At 48.8% G+C, this 24,584-nt stretch overlaps 2 protein-coding genes and 1 long non-coding RNA gene across 14 annotated transcripts in view; 1 reads left to right on the top strand and 2 right to left on the bottom strand.

The window, feature by feature from the left end:
- Positions 1–672, bottom strand: part of fadd (Fas (tnfrsf6)-associated via death domain) — a 5,018-nt gene extending 4,346 nt beyond the window's left edge. Inside the window, exon 1 of the mRNA XM_061755872.1 lies at positions 116–672. Within this exon, the coding sequence (XP_061611856.1) occupies positions 116–416 (301 nt within the window). The 5' untranslated portion in view covers positions 417–672. The remainder of the gene's footprint in view (positions 1–115) is intronic.
- The window catches only part of LOC133469216 (uncharacterized), a 25,241-nt gene extending 657 nt beyond the window's left edge, over positions 1–24,584 (top strand). The window contains exons 2-4 of the long non-coding RNA XR_009785653.1: positions 1,154–1,275; positions 22,999–23,542; positions 23,704–24,584. This is a non-coding gene — a long non-coding RNA (uncharacterized LOC133469216). The remainder of the gene's footprint in view (positions 1–1,153; positions 1,276–22,998; positions 23,543–23,703) is intronic.
- The window catches only part of cngb1a (cyclic nucleotide gated channel subunit beta 1a), a 30,198-nt gene continuing 7,718 nt past the window's right edge, over positions 2,105–24,584 (bottom strand). For 8 of the 12 annotated variants that reach the window (XM_061754928.1, XM_061754946.1, XM_061754955.1 and 5 more), the window contains 21 exons: positions 19,313–19,550; positions 19,092–19,229; positions 18,532–18,573; positions 17,904–18,000; positions 17,793–17,823; positions 16,611–16,716; positions 16,120–16,218; positions 15,903–16,051; positions 11,551–11,760; positions 10,144–10,511; positions 8,150–8,236; positions 7,995–8,059; positions 7,817–7,939; positions 7,263–7,404; positions 7,023–7,182; positions 6,746–6,843; positions 6,521–6,604; positions 6,296–6,414; positions 5,076–5,222; positions 4,807–4,990; positions 2,105–3,307 (listed from right to left, as the gene is read on the bottom strand). In XM_061754928.1, the coding sequence (XP_061610912.1) occupies positions 3,146–3,307; positions 4,807–4,990; positions 5,076–5,222; positions 6,296–6,414; positions 6,521–6,604; positions 6,746–6,843; positions 7,023–7,182; positions 7,263–7,404; positions 7,817–7,939; positions 7,995–8,059; positions 8,150–8,236; positions 10,144–10,511; positions 11,551–11,760; positions 15,903–16,051; positions 16,120–16,218; positions 16,611–16,716; positions 17,793–17,823; positions 17,904–18,000; positions 18,532–18,573; positions 19,092–19,229; positions 19,313–19,550 (2,849 nt within the window). In that variant the 3' untranslated portion in view covers positions 2,105–3,145. The remainder of the gene's footprint in view (positions 3,308–4,806; positions 4,991–5,075; positions 5,223–6,295; positions 6,415–6,520; positions 6,605–6,745; positions 6,844–7,022; positions 7,183–7,262; positions 7,405–7,816; positions 7,940–7,994; positions 8,060–8,149; positions 8,237–10,143; positions 10,512–11,550; positions 11,761–15,902; positions 16,052–16,119; positions 16,219–16,610; positions 16,717–17,792; positions 17,824–17,903; positions 18,001–18,531; positions 18,574–19,091; positions 19,230–19,312; positions 19,551–24,584) is intronic. The other 4 variants (XM_061754973.1, XM_061754992.1, XM_061754920.1 and 1 more) reach the window with 4 other exon arrangements.

Here is a 24,584-nt window from a genome sequence, read left to right as displayed (position 1 = left end):
GCAGTTCCCGATATACAACGTACCCAATGGTGCCATTGAACGAGAGTATGTTTCTCCGTTACCACGCCGTCAAATTCAGTTCAACCCAAAGAAACGTCCAAAAGTGAAAGTATACCTTTCTCCGTTTCGGAAGGTTGGTTGTCGGCACATTCCGGCGGTGACTGAAAGCTGCTCAACTTTTCCGACAGATCCTGTCGTTTAATTTGTTTGAGAAGTTCCGACAGCGACTCTCTCCTGTCTTGTCCAAGCACACCTCTCTCGGACAAGGACTGGAAAAGTTTCAATCCGCCGTCGATCGCTTCCAACTCCCTTTTCCCAATCATGTCCCTACACAGAAACTTGAGACTTGCCAGCTGTCCAGGGGTCAGCTGGTTGGAAATATCCAGCAACACCGCATTAAAAGCTAAACAGCTCATAGCTCGGGCACGGAAAATGAATTCTACGCAACTGTGGCGCCGAAATGACAACCCGTTTTACTTTCGCTTCCGTCTTTCTGTCCCTGTCTGTCTCTTATTCCCGAAATTGGAGTAGAGTCCATGGGTAATTTAGCAATAATTCTGGCTTCTGATTTACCTCTTCATAACAACAGAAAATACCACAAACGCGCACTCAATTTGCAGTCACATATATGAGAATACAAGCTACACTAGCAGCCTGACTAATGTACATGCCTACGTGGCGGCCATGTTTGCGGGGGCAACGTTGCCATCAAAGGCAATGCATGTACTTTGCAAACAAGTCATAACTTGCTCATTTTCCAACCAATTTTCACGGGCTTTGCATTTCTGTCGACGCCAAGTGTGTCCTATCAAGACGGAACATTAGTTTTTTTTAAAGCCGTAAAAATATGTTTACCTGTGAAAGGTTTTTCCCAGTTCCCTAGTAGTGATTGTACGGTGTTGTGTGCAACCATACGCAGCATCGTGTGCAGGCATTACTTGTTATTTCGGTTTTCTTGCTGTCCACAGACGTGATATGGGCTGCCGTCTTTGCCCACACTAGCTCTGCGTAGCCACAGGTACGCAGCTCAAAAGGGTTGTGTTGTATCTACCTATGTTCATATCCAGTGGCGGTCCTGGCTTGAATGGCGCCCTGTGCAAGACACTCCTATGAATGGATGGATGTAATTAAATACACTTATCCCACCCATCAGGTCTGAAATGAAACATCATCAATCAATCAATCTTGACTTATGACACCATCAGCTGGGCTGGATCGAGTTCCAGAGCCCAAGAACCACTTTGGTCAAAGCACACTCATGGCAAAACCTAAAAGGTAAGCAGAGCTGCAGGCTTAGCACAAATTGGCATGAGCTAACAGCATTAACAGCATGAGCATGATAACAACGTGATCACGATAGTACGCCACATTTGGCAAAGGTCGTTTCGGGTGTTGCCGATGAAATGCCGCATCCATCGCTAACAATGCAACTGAATCTCGCTTGAAGTGACATCATAGTGTTAGCTTCCGCAAAGCTCGCCATTGGACCACCACCACATTGTGGGGGGAGTAGGGCTGGTTAACTGCAGGAGACGGAGCCGTCCCTAAAACCTGCCTATCCGCTATATGTCACATGACCGTACCCGGAAAACTGGTTAGCTGACCTCCTGTATATGCTGCGCTAATGAGCATGACTACAGGTTTAGACATGATGGCTTGAAGTCAGACTTGCTAAACCTTTGTTTCTGCCGTGGCTGGTGTCTTCGGGCAAAAGTTCAACACATGTATATCAGTAAACACAAATGAAACCTAAACAGGGAATATTGTCATCTTTGGTGGCTCTGTGCTGAAATCTTGTTTTTAAAAAAAAGACATTGTAGATATTTCAAGTTGCTACGGGTGCTTTCTCACGGCCTCCTCCGCCATTCATCTGAAAAGGAAGTAAGTGCTTAGACCCGTTTTGCCGAATGTGGAATTAGGTTGCGCATAGACCCCATTTCACCATGGGAAGAAAGATGGTGTAAAAACATGCTTAGAAACTGTAAAAATGCAAAGTCTGTCTCCTTCAAGCTTAATTGAGCTTTTAGGTTCTCCCACCAGCTGACTTCAGAGGTGACGTACTGGAGGCTTCCGGGAAGTTGATGGAAAATCAAACACACAAGAATCCATGTTGCTCTGCTTCTCTAAGAAGCCAACAATTTATTATGCAACGTGTCGAAGAGGCGGCAATAGCAACATTACAGTACGCAATGGACCTTTTCACAAAGCTGGTAAACAATAGGCAGGAGGACTACTTCCGGTTGGTAGAAGGTGATTGAACTTCTGACCTGAACTGATGTACAGTAGCTTCCCCCAAAATGTTAGTTTTCTTTTTTTCAATTTCCTTCCAGAAAAATCCAAATGAATCCAGCGGAACGTGGGTAAGGAGGATAAATGGAGTGGATGTCGCAAACAGTTGTACAGAGAAGGCGAGACGACTGGTAACCACTTCTCAAGGGTCACGTTGGGAAGCAAATCACCATCATGGGGTTTGTGGCAGGCGTTTTCTCACATGGATGTCGAAACTACTTGCTTGCCTTGTCTTTTGAGTCATTTAGCTAAAAATGATGGCTAGCCTGCTAGCTAGGGCTCAATCTATTTCAGAGTCAAAAGATCACATCTGCCCCATTAATCCAAGCAACAGAAAAGTCCACTCAACGATTGTGTTAACTACGTCTGAATTTCCACCGCATTGAGTTTCGAACCGTCTTTCCTGTTCAAATGTGAATTGCGGCTGGCATTCTACGTCATCCCAAGCAATTGATCAGAATTATGTGAAAAACCCTCAACAAATTTGTCTCTGCTAGTTGGAGCCCCTCTAGTAGTACAGCAAACTTGCACATAATGTAACATCTTGTTCTCTCCTGACACTTGCTACATTCAAAGTATGAAGTTTAAAAATCATCATTCAAACCAGTTCCCCGTTTTCTCAATGACTCTGCCTTGGTCAAATGGCGTTTGGCTTGGTTCACTAATAGTGGCATCGGAGAAAGCTCCGACTTCTGCCACCCAGAAGTAAGCATGACGCCATGATGAAAAGGTCTTTAATCTACGAGTTGGATGAGATGTAAGAGTTGTAAGAATTATCCTGGAAGATGCATGTTGACAACAATATGGAAGCGTTTGGAAGGAATTGAGGGAAGGTGAAGAGTCTGAATGAAATCTTTTACTTGGTGTCCACTTCGTCCTCCTGCATCTTCTTCTCTGCTCCACTATCCACTTCCATCGACAGAAGCTCCTCCCCTTCCTTCGGAGACGTCACGGTGACAACCAATGAGCTGCCTGTGGGCGGGGCCGCCAAGCCGTGATGTCGAGTTGAGGGCGGAGCCTGCAAAGCATAAAAACAACGGGCATCATGTACAAAGCCTTCCGTGGATTTCTATGTGGCGGTGGGTGCTGCAAGCCAGCCAGTTTCGCTGCTCGCGCCCTGTAGGCCACAGGCAGTCCGGACAATGTTGACAGCTCACACGTCTGCTCATTAAAATAAAGAAGTCCTCGAGTGGGTAGGGTCCAAACGGTCACCACTTATTCCTTTCTCCCGTGTCTCCCAACATGGCCACGTCCCAACATCATCTCACCCCGACTACCAACTTAAACCAACTTGATCTTTTTTTTGTCAACATAACTTTAAAGCCAACGTGTGTTCCCGTTGAAGTCACTGATGGTGTAGTGGTACACTCGCCTGACTTTGGTGCAGGCAGCGTGGATTCAGTTCCCACTCAGTGACGGTGTGAATGTGATTGCAAATGGTTGTCCGTGTCTATATGTGCCCTGCGACTGACTGGGGACCAGTTCGGGGTGTAGTCCGCCTTTCGCCCGAGTCAGCTGGGATAGGCTCCAGCGCCCCGCGACCCTAACTAGGATAAGCGCTGTTGAAAAGGGATGGATGGATAGAGTTCCCGTTGCCTAAATGACAGAAGCGATCACCCGGCTTGTTCACAGTACTGCGGCTACGACTCACGGTGGCCCAATTGAGCTATTTTGTCACAATTTATCCACTTATTGTGCTGCTAACTCCGCTTGAAAGCACCCAAAAAGAGAAGTCAACAACCGGCCCTTCACCGCATTAAGGGCTCGCTTGAGACTACAAGAGAATGTCATTGAAACAATGAGTCACAGCCCTGAAACAATGAGTACCTGTAACTTATCATCACTGAATACAGATACAGTAATCCTCCGCTATATCGCGGTTCGAGGTCCCGGTATATTGCAGATTTTGTCTTAAATCATAACTTTATTTTTTGGGTCCGTTTGGGACTGCTTCTGGGTCCGGACACAGGCGGTCCAGCAGTTAGTGACCTCTGTTTAGCTCCTGAGAACACTAGATGACGTAACAAATAGTTCACTCTACTGAAAGTGTCCCAGTTGTTTGCATCAACGGAGCCCACGCCATTCCGCCAGCGGCTCGCTACGTCGTGAGCGGCGCGCCGGGTGTTACCACTACAACGAAAATGTATCGAGTGTCCTTTGTATTTAGGAAAAAAATAACCCACCCTACTCTGCCTCCAATGGGCTAGCACCAAGACCGGACTAGTACTTTTAGTGGATAATGATTCGCTGAAGCACTTGAGCAACACGTACATACTGTAAAGAGGGCGTCTGTGGACGCAGATTGATCATACTTCATGCATCCCTGCTCATTTTTGTGCTTCTCAGAGGCGGCACACAGCTCAAACGAGATCCCTGACGATCTAAAAATGTAGGGAATGAGTCAAAGATTTGCGTTTGGAATCATTCACTTATTCCTTACTCCCTAATCACCGCAAAGGAATTTTTAGTGGAGGAACTATCTCAGTCCACAATATAAAAATGACCACCAAATCCCACCTGGTCCTGAGGCTGGCCGTAGCTCTTCTTGAGTTTGGCGAAGGTTCCTTCCATTCCCGCCTGCGTCGTCACCCTCAGCGCTGCCTTGAACATTTTGGGCGTGTCAGGCCGGACCGGAATGACCTGGGCGACGTCTTTGCCGCCTCCCTTTTCGTCCGGCTTCTTGTCCTTGGTCAGCATGGTCCTGACGGACAACACGTAATGTACCTGATGAACCTTTCAGCTATGACACTTTTTCTGACAACGTCCAGGAGGTCGTGTTTGTTTACTTGGCCTTCTTGCGGAGAAGTTTCTGGGACTCTGGATAGTGGACCAGGATCTCTGCCAGGTCCTTTTTATCCAGGATGAACAGGTTGGCGAATCCATGCGCCTTCACGTTGGCGGTGCGGCGGTTCCCTCCGCCCCCCGCCAACAAACTGACCAATGGGAGAGCACAAGGTTGGCACCACAACTTCATTTTCACATCTGCATGTACTTCCTGTGTACGTCAACCTCTACTTTCTGTCCACATCTACGTCTACTTCGAGTGGATCTCTTTGTCTGTTAATGTCAACGTTCTTAGCTCCTCGCGCCCTGAGGCTTCGACCGCGACCCGGAAGTGGTTCTCACATCGGCCGCCATATTGAGGAGCATCTCGGTTGTCTTAAATGCACATCGAGGAGGTTCCATGGACTGGCTCAAATCCAGGATTTTTTTTTTTTTTAAACCTGTCCTGTTCAGTTGCATGGCCTTGCAGAATGGTGGATCTGTATGCCTTTGTGCTGGAACAGTTTTGCTGTGCAACAGGGGAGTTTGAAATACTCCCTCTGCTTATTTATTTTTTATTTTTTACTTTTTTACTGATGTTTATTGAACATGCAGCTGGACAAAAAAAGGGTTTTAGAGGACAGACCGAGGGAGAGACTGGACAAGGGGACTAGGGGGGAAAACCACAGTCTAGATATTTGAACAGACTCAGTGAGAACATGCAATAACTAACTAAGAGAACCAGGTAAGAGATGACAGAAAAGGCCAGGACAGGATGTGGGGAAAATGAGCAAGGGAGTGCTACTGTCCAGTGGTCCGGTGGGGTTCTTTTTTAGCGTCTAAACACCTGTAAGAACCTGTGAGTTGATATGTTAGTATAACCTGTACTGTTATTAGTGATCTCAGCACAAGTAATTAAAGTATATAGTGTTTCTATTGAACTAATGAATTAATGAATAAACACCATATCACATGCATGTTAGTCAACTGCTGTACGGAGTTGCTGAGCCTTCACATCAAGCCAATACCCTGGTTCCCCTGGAACCTGCCAAACTTAAAAACCGGCTCCGACGCCCACAGTCTGCCCACCCCGAAGAAGCAGCGGCGAAAACCAACGAAGATGAACGCGCACTAAGGCGCGCCCGCGCCCAACGGCAGGAACGGCAAACAAAAACGCGCCCCACCATACCTGGAAAAAAATGGCTGGTTATCAAAATTATTCTGACAAATATTGGAATCAGACCTGATCTCTCCAAACACTGAACCTGCTCTGATGGTGACAAAAACTGTCTTCAGGTCTGGCCCGCCAACCACTTGGACCTCGCCCTGCTTGATGATGTACATTTCTCTGCCGATCTCACCCTGCAACACACACACGCACACACACGCGCACACACACATACATTAAACACAAACACCCATGCACACACAAACACACACAGACATACAACCACTCGTGCACACCGACCTTCTTGCACACAAAGTCTCCTGGCAGGTAGACCACAGACTTGAGTCTTGTCAGCATGTCAAACACCATCTGACGATCACAACCCTGACACACGCACGGCCGCATGCACACAAACACACACACACGCACACACACACACACGCTCACACATTTGATGAATGTTTGCTGTCGACGTGTGTGGGTGGGGGACGAGCGTGTGTGTGTGGGGTGTTGTGAGTCGCTGACCTGGAAGAGCGCCACCTTGCTGACGATGGAGTAGTTGACGTCCACGGCCATGTCCAGTCTCATTTTGGCGGGAAGCTGCACCAGCAACTCCTGCTCGTCTACACAACACCATGGCACACACGCAAAGAAATACACACAATGTGACGGATGCACTGTGTGATACACAACTTGACACATGACACAACATGATAAACATAAAGACACAATGTGACACAATACAATGTGGCACACACACAATGTTACACACAGACACATGCAGAGAGTCGCTGCAAGTTACCTAGCATGCCTTGGCTCTTCCACGTGTAGTCGTACCAGGTCTTGATGCGGTTCTGGACGGGGTTGGGAATGTTGTAAGAGTTCATGTACTTGGTAGTGCTGTCCATGCAGGCCCGGTAGTAGTTCTCGCCTGCCGTGGCTGCCCCCACCACGTCCCTCATCTGGAGCATATGATCGAGACTTTGAGTTAAGGCCCATGCAGGTTCGCGAGGGGGAGGAGATTCACTTGGCTTCCACGCACTTGTCCGATCATGATCGAGAAAGCGAAGACTCCGACAAAATAGTTGATGAGCTGGAAGCAGATCTCAAAGACGGTGGTCGGGTCCGGAAGTCCGCCAATGGTGATCAATGTCTTCACTGCGAAGTAGTAGCAGCGGATGTACCTGGACACATGTGGTCAAGCTACATGATAACAGGCTACATGCTAGCAGCAGATGTAACTGGACACATTTGGAGGTAAAGCTACATGCTAACAGTGGACTTAACTGGACACACGGGGAGGCCAAGCTACATGCTAACAGGCTATATGACAACAGTGGATGTAACTGGACACGTGGAGGTCAAGCTACATGCTAACTGGCTACATGCTAACAGCAGATGTAATTGGAGACACGGGGAGGCCAAGCTACATACTAACAGGCTACATGCTAACACCAGATGTAACTGGACCCACGTGGAGGTCAAGCTACTTGCTAACAGGCTACATGCTAATAGTGGATGTAACTGGACACACAGGGAGGCCAAGCTACATGCTAACGGGTAACACTAGCCAGGTATACCAGCGTATTTCCTTACGCATTGCCTTTCCCGTCGTACACCCACTTGGTGGACCCTAAGCCTTCGTAGTCGGAGCCCCAGTAGAAGAGGCACGCGTTGATGTGCAGAGAGTACAGCAGGTAGGTGGAAGTCCGGATCACCCTGACAGAACCACCATTTCAGTCCAGCTTCAGACAACAAAAGGGGCTCAGCTCACCTGTAGATGTAGGCCTTCTTCATCACTGCCTCCATCCTGTCATTGAACTCGAAGAAAACGTGGTACTGAGAGAGACACGTATCACGTTAATCACTTCACTCGTCCCGTCGGATTGGACAACATGAAGACTTCAACAACAAAAACATCAAAACAACCTTAAGCAGACGAGGGAATCTAAGCAGAGAGTTGACTCCTGTCCAGTAGTAGAAGATCTCCATGGGAAAAAGACTGATGACGTCTATCTGGAGAAGACGGCAAGCCAACAACCTTTAGACTGGTCTCTAGATGTGTCCTTTGGTTCTAACATGACTTTAGAATGCCTCTAGACAATTTTTAGGCTGTTTTCAGAATGGCTGTAGATTTGTTCTAGACAGGGCCTTTAGTTTGACTCAAGAATGCCTTTAGATGCGTTCCAGACTGGTTCTATAGTGACTTAAGCTCACGTCTAGAATCCCTCCAAAATTTTTTAGAATGGTACTAAAGTGGTTCTAACTGGATTACCTCTTAAATTGTTCTGGACTGAACTAGGCTGGTTCCAGAATAGTTGTAGATTTGTTGTTTGCTTCCAACCTCTGACTGTAACTCTGACTCCACCTCCTGCCTCCATCCACACACAGGATTTGAGGCGTATCTTCAAACAACAAAAGATCAACAAAGCGACAGGCCCAGACCTTGTGTCCCCATCCTGCCTCAAAGTCTGCGCAGACCAGCTCGCTCCAGTCTTCACACAGATCTTCAATAGATCTCTGGAACTGTGGGAGGTACCATCCTGTTTCAAACGCTCCACCATCATCCCAGTCCCCAAGAAACCTGAAATCTCGAGTCTGAATGACTACAGGCCTGTCGCCCTGACATCTGTGGTCACGAAGTCCTCACAGCTTCCTGACAGGCAGGACACAGCAGGTGAGGCTGGGGGACACCATCTCATCTTCACGCACCACTAGCACCGGGGCGCCCCAAGGATGTGTCCTCTCTCCGCTGCTCTTCTCTCTCTAAAACAAACAACTGCACCTCAACACACCCGGCTGTAAAACTCCTGAAGTTTGCAGACGACCCCACAGTCATCGGCCTCATCAAAGACGGTGACGAGTCTGCATATCGACAGGAAGTAGAGCGGCTGGAGCCGCGGTGCGGCCGACACAACCTGGAGCTGAACACACAAGACTGTAGAGATAATTGTGGACTTCACGAGGCATCCTTCACCAAAGCTGCCGCTCATGCTGTCCAACTGCCACGTATCAACAGTTGAGACCTTCAAGTTCCTGGGAATTACAGTCTCTCAGTATCTGAAGTGGTAGACCAACATCAACTCCATCCTCAAAAAGGCCCAGCAGAGGATGTACTTCCTGTGGCTTCTGAGGAAGCGTGGCCCGCCACGGGAGCTGTTGAGGCAGTTCTACACAGCGGTCATCGAATCAGTCCTGTGTTCATCCATCACAGTCTGGTTTAGTGGTGCCACAAAAAAGGACAAACTCCGACTGTAACGGACTATATAAACTGCTGAAAAAAATGTCGGTACCCCCCTATCTACTCTTGAGAAATTGCACGCTGCCAGAACTAAGACAAGAGCATGCAAAATCCCCCTAGACTCTCCACATCCTGGTCACCACCTCTTCCCACTCCTTCCCCCAGGTAGGCACTATCGAACAATGCAAACTAGAACTAGCAGCCATTCCAACAGCTTCTTTCCTCTTGCCATTAACTTCTTAAACACGTAACTTACAATTCCATTGTAACATGCTGCCAATTCGTTCACCCACTGTAGTAGTCTCGACACTATTGCATAAAGGGTTGTTGACCAATACTGGCCCCTCATGTGCTTGAGAAGTATCTGCACCATTTGCACAATTGACATTGTTCCAGATTATCGCACTACTAGTCACTTTAAACTGCATACATTTCTTGAAGTCTCTGCACCATTTGCACAATGGGTCACTGCACCAGACTATTGTTCTATTAGTATCGGCATTACCACATTACTGGTAACCTTTTATTGCTCAGTGACTGTGTTTTTAGATTTTAATGTCTCAAATGTATTCACTGCCAATTGACTGTCTGTTGTCGTACTAGAGCGGCTCCAACTACCAGAGACAAATTCCTTGTGAGTTTTTGACATACTTGGCAAATAAGATGATTCTGTAGAACATACCTTGAACCTCTCCGTGGTCATGTAGTTTTCTCTCATGGCTTTTTTGTCGCACTGAAACAGAACGTTATGGGATAGCGTGAGATGAGGAAGGAAGACTGAATGATGACAATGTAAAAAGACAAGCAGACAAATTGTGAATTTGTGTCTTTGGTCCCTGACCACGATGTCTCCCCCGCTGACAAATTGTAAGCGGGGTTGGAAGAGCAGGATGTCCACGATGTAGATGAGGTCGCAGGTGTAGTCGGCCAGGAGCCACAGGTGGAGGTTCTCTGGGGTCTGGTAGGGAAAGGCCCAGCGTATGGGTATCAGCCAAACGTTCCAGTTCCAGGCTGCCACCACTAGGAACAGCCACACGACGTAAACCAAATCTGCAAACCCACACAAGAAGTTGTTACAGAAAAACTCTGACTCACAAAAAATTGTCTTTGCTAACGATTGAATAGGTCCATGTTTGGGGGGAAATGGAACTCCACCATGGAGATTTGTACTAGACAGGTCCTAGAGTGGTCCTAGCTTATCTCTTGAATGCCTATACAGCTGTACTAGACTGGTTCTACAGTGACTCTAGATTTTCTCTAGAGTTTCATTGCTATGATTTTTTATTTGTCCTGGACTGCTTTGAGGCTGCTTCCAGTGTAGGTGTAGATTTGTCCTAGGCTGATTCTAAAGTGGTTTGAACTTGTCCCTAGGATGCCTCTAGGGTGGTCTGGACTGGTTCTGAAAGAATACCTTTTGATTTTTACCGCTTTGAGGCTGGTTCCAGAATAGTTGTAGTGTTTGTCCAGACCGGTTCTAACGTGGTACTAGCTTGTCCCTAGAATGCCTCAAATGTTGTTCTCGAATGGTTGTAAAGTTGTTTTAGCTTGTCTCTAATATTACCCCAGAGTTATCTAGACTATTTGTAAAGTGAAATTGGTTCTAGCTTGCCCCTAGAATATCTCTTCACTTTTTCTGCACGGCTTCAAGGCTGGAAACAGGTGAATATGTATAGCTCTGTCCTAGACTTTTTCTCTACAATGCCCCTTGATTTGTACTACATTAGTCCTAAAGTTATTTTAGCTTGTCAATTTGTCCAGGACTGGTCCTCAAAGGGTTCCAGCTAGATTGCTGTAGATGTGTTTTAGAGTGGCTCTACAATGGTGCAAGCCTGTTTCTACAATGTGTCCGGCTATGCTGTATACTAAGCAAACTTGTGAACAGGACCATGGGCAAGAGGAATGAGATTCCATGATGAAGATTCCTTCTAGATTGGTTCTAGCGTGGTTCTAGCTTGTCTTTTGAATCCCTAAAGAGGTGTTCTAAAGTGGATCTAGCTAGTCTCCCAAATGCCTCAAACGTTGTTTCAGATGTTTTTTTAAGTGGTTCTAACCCGTTTGTAGGATGTCTCTAGATGTGTTTTATACTAACCAGTGAACGGGTCGATGCTGGAGGGGAACCGGAATTCCACAATGGCTCGGAGCCATTTGGGCATGCTGGGTAGTTTGAGAATTTTAGCAGCCTGTCTTAGAAGTTGAAAGTGTAATGCTGGCTCATCTTCTTCTTCTTCCTTTCCGGTGGTGGGGGGCTCCAACTTGTCTTCTTCGGGTGGGGTTGGGGGTGGCAGAGCTTTGCTGGGAGCTGAAGTCACATGACAAAGTCAAAGGCCGGGAATCACTCCCTTTCCACTATATAAAGCATTATATTGTCATGAACGGAACAGAGGATAGGACCCAAAAATGCACGACTCCAAAACATCAGGACAATATGATGAGACAGGTGGCCTCACAGTTTGAAGTTCTTATGAAAATGATTCAAAAGAAGGAACCAGTTGGCACAGCACCCGATGCCGCCACGGTACCAACATTTCCATGTGAAGCAGCCACCTGCTACCTCCGCTGCTGTCTGCCCACAGCTCTCTCGACCGGAGAGGTTCTCTGGAGATTCTGGGAACATTAAGCCGTTCATCACTCAGTGCAAATTCCACTTTGAGCTGCAGGCAGCTGCCTTCCCCACCGAGTGGGCAAAGATCGCTTTCATCACTTCCCACCTCATTGGTCGTGCGGAGGCGCGGGCTACTGCTGAATGGAGCCGCAATTCCACCGCGTGTCATTCGTGGGCTTTTTTCGTAAAGACTATGGAGCAAATGTTTCAGTATTCCACACCAGATTGTGAGGCAGCTCGCTCCCTTGTCACTATACAACAAGGCAAGCGCAGGGTTTCAGATTACGCGATTGAGTTTCGCATTCTAGCAGCTGAGATTCAGTGGAATAATAGGGCACTGCTCGATGCATTTTTTAAAGGACTATCCCCCGCCGTCAAGGATCATTTGGTCCCGCTAGACCTGCCGACCGACTTGGACACTCTCATCACTCGCCGTAAAGATCGACAAGAGGCTTTTGGATCGCGAGCTGGATAGACTTCAGCGGAGGGCTGCGTCACCGCGCACTTGGAGGACGAGCCTCGGTGACCAGCCAAACCAAGGCAGATCCCATGTGAGTGATCTTGCCCATAAAACTGCTGTCTGCAGCATAGGTGTTGCGGTGGCGTTTTATTTGAAAGGTTCTAAGGTGCATCCGTCTAACGAGGAGGGAGTTGAGTAAGTTTGTGTCAGAACCGGAGTCAATTAATACAGGTGTATTAATTTCTTGATCAGGTGTCACGTACGTGGTTTGAGCGAAGGGGAGGAACGCAAGGCAAGAACATGGTGGACCCAATTGCAGGGAAGCAGGGAGGCAACGCAGGAGTCTCAAAAAAATAATATTTAATCTTTCAAAAAGGGCAAACAAGGATATTGGATAAATCAAAACTAAACGAAGTCCCGCAACATATAACAGCCAAATCAAAGTAACAAAGAAACACTTGAATATCTAAAACTGGAAACAAACTATGACCTGTGAGTAAGACGTGGACCAGATAGGAACAATGACACCTGACAATGACATACCACAATGACAACGACAACTGGCGACTATGACATGGCAAAGACGTGACAACGACAATGAACCGACAAGAACTGAAAGAAACCAGGGAACTAAATACAAACAGATTGACGAGACAACGAGGAACACCTGGACAAGACACGAGTGGCTGGAGAGAGCTGATTGGTCGACACAAGGTAGACGAGAACAGGTGGACACAACAACCTAATGAGCACACGACAAACATGGAACACAGGAAAACATGGAACAAAACTAAACACAACCCAAACCAAAACACAGACCATGACATCAGGAGAGCATAGTGTCACTTTAGGAAGAACCCGGGTAGGGTCTTCCTTAATGAAATTTAGACTCACCGCTCCCGTGCCCTTGCTACCGGCACCGGCAACCTTGACGTGACAGTTGCTCACGGAATGACCCAACTGACCACAGTAGAAGCACCGCCCTTCCCTCAGCCTACGTTGACGTTCCTCAGGGGAGAGACGGAACCTGCCCAGTTGCATGGGTTCTTCCGTGGTGACGCTAGCCAGTGGAATGAGACCGGAGACAGGGGATCTGCCTTGGTTTGGCTGGTCACCGAGGCTCGTCCTCCAAGTGCGCGGTGAAGCAGCCCTTTGCCAAACTCCGTCCAGCTCGCGATCCAAAAGCCTCTTGTCGAGCTATACAGCGAGAGCGATGAGAGTGTCCAAGTCGGTCGGCAGGTCTAGTGGGACCAAATTATCCTTGACGGCGGGGGATAGTCCTTGAAAAAATGCATCGAGCAGTGCCCTGTTATTCCACTGACTCTCAGCTGCTAGAATGCAAAACTCAATTGTGTATTCTGACAGCCTGCGCTTGCCTTGTAAGGTGACAAGGGAGCGAGCTGCCTCACGATCTGGTGTGGAAAACTGAAAAATTTGCTCCATAGTATTTACAAAAAAAGCCCACGAATGACACGCGGCGGTAGCCAACGCCTCCGCACGACCAGTCAGGTGAGAAATGACGAAAGCGATTTTTGCCCGCTCGGTGGGGAAGGCAGCTGCCTACAGCTCAAAGTGAAGTTCGCACTGAGTGATGAACGGCTTAATATTCCCAGAATCTCCAGAGAACCTCTCCGGTCGAGAGAGATGTGGGCAGACAGCAGCGGAGGTGGCAGGTAGCTGCATGGTAACTGCTTCACATGAAAACGTTGGTACCGTGGCGGCATTAGGTGTTGTGCCAACTGGTTCCTTCTTCTGAATCATTTTCATAAGAACTTCAAATTGCAAGGCCACCTGTCTCATCATATTGTCCTGATGCTCTGACAGTCCCTCTAGATGAAGGTCGAGGGCAGCAAGCTGCTCATCCTGCTTCGAGAGGCGTTGACCCTGTGCTTGAAGGGCTATGCACACCGGGTCTGACTCTGCTGGGTCCATGTTATGGCCAGTTCGTTCTGTCATGAACGGAACAGGGGATACGACCCAAAAATGCACGACTCCAAAACAAATGGACAGTTTCAAAAAGAGAGGTTTAATATACGGGCAAAGGTCGGTACACAGGCAGCCAATCCAAAAAAGGCATCAGTATCCAAAAACGTGAGGCAAAAAGGCGAGGTCGATAATCGGAACAGGGTCTAGTCTTACTGTGAGGGGTCTAGTCTTACTGTGAGTCTGTGACGTGGAAAGAAGGAATGCTGGAACGCGACGACAAGGTACAACGAACTGGCGACTAGAAAGAATGAGACGAGGTTAAATGCAAGGGGTAATTAGGGTGAACGAGGCACAGGTGGTGAAGATGCTCTCAGGAGCAGGTGTGTACGAGACAGGTGGAAAACAACAACCGGAACACACACCCATGACATATATAGTCACTTGGTCATGTTGTAGTGAGTATACAGTCGGGCACAGGTGTCAAACTGGTGGCCCGGGGGCCAGATCCGGCCCGCCACATCATTTTATGTGGTCCGCGAAACCAAATCAAAATTGCTCATTGTGTTCTGGTGTAATACCATTGAGATATTTGAAAGCATTTTTTTGTTACCAATCCCCCTTTGAAAATAAATGTAATAGTTGCAAAACATGTTTTTATAGGCTTCTGATTTCCAAACTGGTTATTCATCAATGTGTTCCGTATACTGTATGTAATTACAGTGTATGAGGTAATCTTTCATTTATATGGGTTGTGTTGGAAAATTCATGTCAGAAAAAGATTTGCCAAAACAGGGTTCACTGTTGTAGCGGCCCTCCGAGGCAAGTCATAACTACGATGTGGCCCCTGACAAAAATGAGTTTGACACCCCTGCAGTGCCCTATTTAGTGCCCTCAAGGCGTATCTCATAGTACATAAAAAAGATTTTCTACTTCCAGGGTATTGTTTGATTTTGGGCACAAGACAAATTCATGTGTTGTGGCCTGAAAATATCTTGAATATAATTAGGTGGGGGGCGGCACGGTGGACGACTGGTTAGTGCGTCAGCCTCACAGTTCTGAGCTGCGGGGTTCAATCCCCGTCCCCGCCTGTGTGGAGTTTGCATGTTCTCCCCGTGCCTGCGTGGGTTTTCTCCGGGCACTCCGGTTTCCTCCCACATCCCAAAAACATGCATTCATTGGAGACTCTAAATTGCCCGTAGGCATGACTGTGAGTGCGAATGGTTGTTTGTTTCTATGTTCCCTGCGATTGGCTGGCAACCAGTTCAGGGTGTACCCCGCCTCCTGCCCGATGACAGCTGGGATAGGCTCCAGCACGCCTGCGACCCTAGTGAGGAGAAGCGGCTCAGAAAATGGATGGATGGATGGATAATTAGGGGGTCAGGAATATGTGAAGGATTCCCACCACAGCCACAGTCAAAGTGATCCTGTTGTCAATACTGATGTTCAGACTTACAGGTAGCGGGACTTTCCTGCTCCGACTCGTCTGGGTCAACCAGACGGTCTTTTTGGCGTTCAGTCCGACCTTTGAAGAGCCGGACCAGCTGGCCGAGACGGTCCTGAACCACCACGCTGCCAACGCTGGCCGCCGATGCCGGACGGACGCTGGCAAACGACAAATGGGACGTGAGGATGGCAGCTCGACCGGTCTCCCGTATGAGGTTTCTACTCACTCTGCAGTCAGCAGGTCACCTTGACTGGACCAGGACTTGAGTCCTCCCCTTACTGACTCTTCTTCGTCGTCGTCGTCAGCAGAGAGATTGGCGGTCCCGCTGGGCCAAGTTTAACAAAAATAAACAGGTTGAGGCAAGCACGCTTTGCTCTTATTTGGTGAACAGCACTAGCAAGATAGTCTTTGGTCACCAAAGAAATGTTATACGATTGGCTCCCATTTTTTGACAGCGAGAGAGTGAGAACAGACGTGAAGAAATACTTTAAAACATGTCTTTTGATAAGTTGAAGTGGGTTTGAAGCATGTGGGAGGGGTAAAAGTATAAACAAAATTAATTATTTATATATATATATATATATATATATACACAGCAGATTTGAACCTATCGCGGGTGGGACTGCAACGTATCCCCTGCGACAATTGGGGTTTCACTGTATAACTTTCCAGGGACCCGGATCTCTTTTGTAACCTTTGGCGGCCGTTGAATGTCACCTGAGTTTTGACAGAGCGGGGTCGACGACACTCAGCATGGGGGCGCAGCCTGGTGGCGTGAAAATCTCAGGGAGGATCACAGCTTTTCCCGCGTCCAGTTGCAGACCTGCTGGACCGCAACAACATCATTAAATACCAGAGAATGCCACCTTGTCATTAGGATGGGAGCCAGCTGGAGGATCGACGTAGACGTCTAACGACCAATTCACCATGACATCACACGTTGTTCTGGGTGGCAAAAGCCGAACCGTTCTCCGATATGGCGCCACTAGTAAACAAAGCCAAACGTCATTTGACCGCGGCAGCGTCATTGAGAAAATAGGCAAAACGGAGTAAATGATGATTTCAGCCTTCTTCTCTACCGCCCCAGATTGAATGTGTTAAGTTTAATTTGAGAAAAAAATGTTATATGAGATAACTTGAGACGGTCCGCCTGCCAAAATGCTTGCAAAATCCTTCTGATGTTTTTGAAGGGAATGGGAAAGAAATTGATATATCTGGCAGCGCTTTTGTCAAGGTTTTAGTTTTGAGTCAGTGGTGGTCACTTGGTTTCTGCCACCCTTAAGTCCCGCCCCCTCCAGGCTGCCTACTGTTTACAAACATTACAAAATGGTCTATTAGCTTTGCTTGGGGTTAGAAGTGGGGGTGGGGTGCGAAAGAGGTGGGAACTTCCTGCAGTTGAGTAGGGATGGAAACTGGAAGCCTCAGCACACGCAAGACTGCGGAAAGCTGCAGTGGAAACTTCTCGACAGAAGAAAGAAAGAACTTAACAATAATAATGCATTACACTTATATAGCGCTTTGCTAGGCGCTCAGAGACATTTTACAATTTCAGGCATCATTCATTCACTGCTCAGTCACACCCTGGTGGTGGTAAGCTACGTGTGTAGCTACAGCTCCCCTCGGGCAGTCTGATGGAAGCGTGGCTGCCATTCTGCACCTACGGTCCCTCTGACCACCACCAGATATACAACTACATTCATTCATAGGCAATGTGGGTTAAGTGTCTTGCCCATGGACACGACGACATCATGCGCTCGGGCGAGGATATAAGCGGCCACCCTGTGGTTGCAGGGCGTACACTGACCCATCTGCGCCACGCTGCCCAACTTGAAGGTAGAACTTCTGACTACGTCTACTACTACGACAACTACTTCTGAAGATTCTGAAGTTTGGTGTCACCTTCATCTGCAACTTCAGCTCCAGTTTCAACCTGAAAGTCAATGCACGTCATCTCAGACTTGACAATGACAATGTGAGAGAGCAGCCAATAAGGCTCGAGGGTGATTTTACCTGCCCGGCGGAACTTGCCGGGTCTTTCCTCTCAGAAAGGGCGCTGACGTCTTGTGGTCCGTCTGAGCTTTGAGCGCCACCTTCAGGCAGGCACCTGCTGAGCACCATGCAATAAGGAAGGGTGCATATCATTATTATTCTTACAGTGGTACCTTGAAATTTAAATGTTCCAGCCCTCAAAAACACACAAAAAAGTTAGTTTTTTTATAGCACAGTATTGTATAAATAACATACAAGAGACTGTAAAGAAATAAACCAGTTTTATTAGACGTAATTACTGTACGTTCGGACAAGCTAAAAGTTCCAGGAAAAATTGTGGTGTTGTACGTGCGTCTTTAAAGGGCGTGGCCTAGTGAGTGAGCTCTGGAGCTAAAGTTGGATTTGGCCCAACGTGGCTGGTTAGTCTGCGTGCGAGCATCTTGCAAGTCATCTGATTTTGTATTTGGGTGTTTGACTGGCATTCGAGAGTCCAAGTAGCGCCCTACTTGTATCATTGCAGCACTTTGAAAAGGGAACACTGCGTCAGACTTGGCCAACAGTCCCTAGCGTGGTTCGGGTTAGTGTTGTAACGGGTAAGTTACGATTGTTGGGGTTGGCGGTGATCTATTCAGACACGAAGTGGACTTACTCGGGCTCGTCCTCGTTTTCCTCCTCCAGGATGTTAGGAAGTCTGTTGACCAAAGAAGACAAACTGATGATCACATGATGCTTCTGGGCGCCACGGTGGCCGACTGGTTAGCACATCTGCCTCACAGTTCTGAGGACCGGGGTTCAAATCCTGGCCCTGCCTGAGTGGAGTTTGCATGTTCTCCCCGTGCCTGCGTGTTTTTTCTCCGGGCATTCCGGTTTCCCCCCAAATCCCAAAAACATGCAGGGTAGGTTAATTGAAGACTCTAAATTGCCCTTAGGTGTGAATGTGTGCGTGAATGGTTGTTTGTTTATATGTGCCCTGCGATTGGCAGGCGACCAGTTCAGCATGTACCCCGCCTCTCGCCTGAAGATAGCTGGGATAGGCTCCAGCACGTCTGCGACCCTTGTGAGGACATAGTGGTACAGAAAATGGATGGATGGATGATGCTTCTGTGAGGGTCTGCGCTCAAACTCCTGTGGACTCCATTCAAGACTTTCCACCCAGGATGTCTCAGGTGTTCCTGAGTTATCTAGTTAAGAGGGTGAGAGGCGACTCACTGCTCGTTAGCCTCGGGCAGACGTTGAATGACGATCGTGGCTGAATGTTCCGCCTCCAGCAGTCGGACGGCTTCCTGCGCCGCCCTCCTAGCCGCGTCCTCCGCCAGGCGGGCGGCCTCCAGGCGCTGCTGCCGAAGTCTGGTTCCACCACGTTACGCCGGATCACAATCGCATATTTAACAGCACAAAACAAAGACACAGAGCCACAAAACAGGACAGACCTTTTCTCCACTTGAGCCAGAACCGCCTCGCCAGCATCCTTCTTGATGTTCTCCAGCAGCGGAATCCAACTCACATCTCCAACCTGCAACACCGCACAACACGAATAGGAGGCACATGCCAGTCTCACTGTGACCGGACACCGGCTCACCTCCTTGTCATGCTTCGTCTCGAGGCCATCTTTTGCTGCCGGCTGCTGTTCCTGCTCCGACAGTTGCGCCTCCCTCTTCTTCTGAATGGCTTAAAGTCACAAAGTGAGAGGAGCATGTGAGAGGTTAACCGTACCTTTGCGCTCACTCATTTCGCTGGCGACAGGGCAAAACTTCCATCCATTTTCTACCGCTTATCCAAGGTCAGGTCGCAGGGGCAGTAGCTTTAGCCGGGATGCCCAGACTTCCCTCTCCCCAGCCACCCTCGACACGGTCGAACGCCTTCTCCAAGTCCAAAAAACACATGTAGACTGGTTGGGCAAACTCCCATGCACCCTCGAGGACCCTGCCAAGGGTGTAGAACTGGTCCACTGTTCCATGGCCAGGACGAAAACAACACTGCTCCTCCTGAATCTGAGATTCAACTTCCCGACAGACCCTCTTCTCCAGCACCCCTGAATAGACCTTACCAGGGAGGCTGAGGAGTGTGATCCCCCTGTAGTTGGAAAACACCCTCCAGTCCCCCTTCTTAAAAAGGGGGACCACCACCCCAGTCTGCCAAACCAGAGGCACTGTCCCCGATTTCCACGCGATGTTGCAGAGGCGTGTCAACCAGGACAGCCCCACAACATCCAGAGCCTTGAGGAACTCCGGGCGACTCTCATCCACCCCCGGGGCCTTGCCACTAAGGAGCTTTTTAACCACCTCGGTGACCTCAACCCCAGAGATAGGAGAGCCCACCTCAGAGAACCCAGACTCTTCTCCCTCATGGGAAGGCGTGTGTGCGGAATTGAAGAGGTCTTCGAAGTATTCTCCCCACTGGCTCACAACATCCCGAGTCGAGGTCAGCAGCGCCCCATCCCCACTATACACCGTGTTGATGGTGCACTGCTTCCCCCTCCTGAGACGCCAGATGGTGGACCAGAATTTCCTCGAAGCCGTCCGGAAGTCTTTCTCCATGGCCTCACCGAACTCCTCCCATGCCCGAGTTTTTGCTTCAGTGACCACCAAAGCTGCATTCCGCTTGGCCAGCCGGTACCCATCAGCTGCCTCAGGAGTGCCACAGGCCAAAAAGGCCCGATAGGACTCCTTCTTCAGCTTGACGGCATCCCTCATCGTTGGGGTCCACCAACGGGTTCGTAGATTGCCGCCACGACAGGCACCAACCACCTTACGGCCACAGCTACGGTCGGCCGCCTCAGCAATGGAGGCGCGGAACATGGTCCACTCGGACTCGATGTCCTCCCCAATGTTCTGTCGGAGGTGGGAGTTGAAACTCCTTCTGACAGGGGATTCTGCCAGACGTTCCCAGTAGACATCTCACAATACGTTTGAGTCTGCCACGTCGGCCCGGCATCTTCCCCCACCATCGGAGCCAACTCACCACCAGGTGGTGATCAGTTGACAGCTCTGCCCCTTTCTTCACCCGAGTGTCCAAGACATGCGGCCGCAAGTCTGATGGCACGACCACAATTTTTTGCACAATTGTTTTTTGTCAATGTCTTTATGTCTCCAAAGTGTTCTGTAAATTGACTGTCTGTTGTACTAGAGCGGCTCCAACTACCGGAGACAAATTCCTTGTGTGTTTTGGACATACTTGGCAAATAAAGATGATTCTGATTCTGATTCTGATTCTGACAAAGTCGATCATCGAACTGGAACCTAGGGTGTCCTGGTGCCAAGTGCACGTGTGGACACCTTTCTGCTTGAACATGTTGTTCGTTATGGACAATCCGTGATGAGCACAGACGTCCAATAACAGAACACCGCTCGGGTTCTGATCGGGGGGTCGTTCCTCCCAATCACGCCCTTCCATGTCTCACTGTCATTGCCCACGTGAGCATTGAATTCCCCCAGCAGAACGATGGAGACTGCAGCGGGAGCGCTCTCCAGCACCCCCTCCAAGGACTCCAAAAAGGGTGGGTACTCTGTGCATAGGCACAAACAACAGTCAGGAACCGTTCCCCCACCCGAAGGCGGAGGGAGGCTACCCTCTCGTCCACCGGGGTGAACCCCAACGTACAGGCGCCGAGCCGGAGGGCAATAAGTATACCCACACCTGCTCGGCGCCTCTCACCGTGGGCAACCCCAGAGTGGAAGAGAGTCCAACCCATCTCGAGAGGACTGGTACCATAGCCCAAGCTGTGTGTGGAGGCGAGTCCGACTATATCTAGTCAGAACTTCTCGACCTCACACACCAGCTTGGGCTCCTTCCCTGCCAGGGAGGTGACATTCCACGTCCCTAGAGCCAGCTTCTGTAGCCGGGGATCGGATCGCCAAGCTCCCTGCCTTCGGCCACCGCCCAGCTCGCACTGCACCCGGTGCTTTATAAATAACTTTGCTTCCTTGCTCAATACTCGACTACTCTACCTGCTACATTGAGCAGCTAGCTGCTAAGTGAAAGCGCTTTGATGGGGTTTGCTGGTTAAACAGAAGCTACAAGCCACTAGCGATGGGACAAATTGGGGCAAACGATGTCACTGATGACGTATGAAGCCTCGCCGTTTCGTGTTGCTTCACGTGGTGGCGTCAATAATGAACAGACAAGAAAAAAAAGAATGGATCCGGGGAAATTTTGTGTGTTGGGTGGCGTGTTGGAGCTTGGGCAATTTCCTGTGACAAAAATGATTGTTTATTTGGTCATGTGCCATTCTGCCTCTAAAACATGACCTATTTTTCTCAAATATGACCTTGAAGTGCCACCACGTGGTATGACCTATTAGTTTGTCTGAGATTTTGAAAAGGTTCGACTCATAGCTACACTTTTGAACACATAAAAGAACACTGACTTTTCAACAGTTTTGACCTTCTAATTTTGGAGTTTTTCAAAGACCATTCACTTATCTGGTTGTCATATGAAGCCATATTGTCTAAATTGTGTGTCTAAATTCTCATTAGGGCAACATGATGTCATGTTTTTCACATGCTGTACACATGTAATGCAACAAACATTTATTTGTGATGTATTTACAATTCATCATATTTTGTTATTAGTTTATTATTTGTGTAAAGAAACAAATATATGGTTCATTCCAAAATGATGATCTATAGCAGGGGTGTCATACTCATTTTTGTCATGGGCCACATCGTAGTTATGACTTCCCTCGGAGGGTCGTTATGACTGTGAATCCTTATGAAGAAATTATTACTTCACATAATTAGATGTACACAACAAATTGATGAATAACTAGTTGTAAAATCAGCAGCCTTTAATAACATGTTTTTTAATTACTACATTTCCTTTCGAAGCGGGATTGGTAACAAAAAAAAAAAAAGCTTGCAATAGCTCAACGTTATTACATTGGAACACTAGGAGCAATTTTGATTAGTTTTTGCAGACCACATAAAATGATGTGGTGGGCTGGATCTGGCCCCCGGGCCACCAGTTTGACACCTGTGATCTTTAGTATGAATCCAGTGTTTTTGAGGAAACTTTTGAACCTAAACATACCATTGTCATGTACTGCCTTGCAGTACCGTTTTTGGAGCCTGGCTAGCGCTTTGCACCCTCTCTCTCTCCCCTCCCTTCTCTCTTCCAGCACCTTCCTCAAGCCGCACACCTGTCTCCAAGGTGTGCGGCTGGGCACTATTCCTGAGCAGGTTCGATTTCAATCTCTCCTTCCGTCCCGGTTCTCGTAACACCAAGGCAGATGCCCTGTCCGTATCCACTCACCACCGTCCAGCTCAGCAGAACCCAAACCTATTCTCCCGTCTTCCTGTTTCATTGGAGCAGCCACGTGGAAGACCGAGCAGGTGGTCAAGGAGGCTCAAAAGAACCAACCTGATCCCAAGACCGGGCCTCCAAACCGCCTGCATGTTCTCAAGTCCTACAGTGGGCCCACAACTCTAAACTCACTTGTCACCCTGGCATCATCTGTACTACCCAGTTCATCCAGCAGCACTTCTGGTGGCCCAGCCTCATCAAAGACACCCGTGAATTCGTCCAAGCCTGCTTCGTCTGTGCCCGAGGGAAGTCTTCACACCGGCCGCAGCTGGCCTGTTGCGCTCCTTGCCGATTCCAAGCCGGCCTTGGCCTCACATCGCCGTGGACTTCATTACCAGCCTGTCCCCCCCCCTAAGAAGGTAACTCAGTCATTCTCACTATCATCGATCGCTTTTCCAAATGTGTCAATTATGTGCCCCTCCCCAAACTCCCGTCTGGCCTGGAATTTGCTAAACTCCTTGTCTTGAATGTGTTCAAACTCCATGCCATCCCCATCGACATTGTACAGTTTTCTTCTCAGGTCTGGAAGGAATTCTGCAAGGCGGTGGGCGCAGCAGCCATCTTATCCTCGGGGTATCATCCACACACCAACGGCCAGACGGAGCGGGCCAATCAATCCCTGGAATCGGCTCTCCACTGTGTGGCCGCACGCGACCCTTTCTCATGGTGTAGATTCCTCCCGTGGATCGAACACGCTCACAACTCCCTCACCAGCTCCGCTACAAGTATATGCCCGTTCATGGCTTGCTGCGGTTTCCAACCCCCACTGTTCAAAGTACAGGAGCAGGCGGTGGCAGTTCCAACCGTACAGGATCACCTCCAGAGAGTCCAGGCGGTGTGGGAGGACGTCTGGGCGGTGTTGACCCGGTCCATGGCACGTAACAAGCAGCTCGCGGACCGTCATCGCTCCCCTACGCCCGAATACAAGGTGGGTCAATCTGTCTGGCTTTCCCCCTACTTCAGAGTCCCATAAGATCACTCCGCGTTTCATTCGTCCTTTCCCCATTACCAAAATCATCAATCCCACTTCCGTCCAATTGAAACCTCCACAGTCCTTGAAAATTCAGCCCACGTTCCACGTCTCTTTGCTTAAGCCTGTCTTCACCTGCGTCCTAAACTCCCCCCCCCCCCCCCCCGGATTATTGACGACCATACTTCCAGCAGTACCACGGCCCATTTACCTCACGTAAACCACTCTATTCCTCGTTCCCTTTTTGACTCGTCATTCCTCCCGCCAAGCCAGCCGCCTGTCCTCACCACTGCCTGCCACCTGTCCGGGGGACTGCCTGCCAACCCACCTAGGACCACCTACATTACCTTTCCGAAATAAATCGTTCATCATAATCTATCTGCCTCCGCCTGCTCTTGGGTCCAGCTCCTCTCCATATGTGACAACCATGT

Source organism: Phyllopteryx taeniolatus, chromosome 2, assembly GCF_024500385.1.
Source record: "Phyllopteryx taeniolatus isolate TA_2022b chromosome 2, UOR_Ptae_1.2, whole genome shotgun sequence".
Taxonomy (NCBI): domain Eukaryota; kingdom Metazoa; phylum Chordata; class Actinopteri; order Syngnathiformes; family Syngnathidae; genus Phyllopteryx; species Phyllopteryx taeniolatus.
Note: the sequence above shows the minus strand (reverse complement) of the source record. Positions and strands in the feature narration are given on the sequence as shown.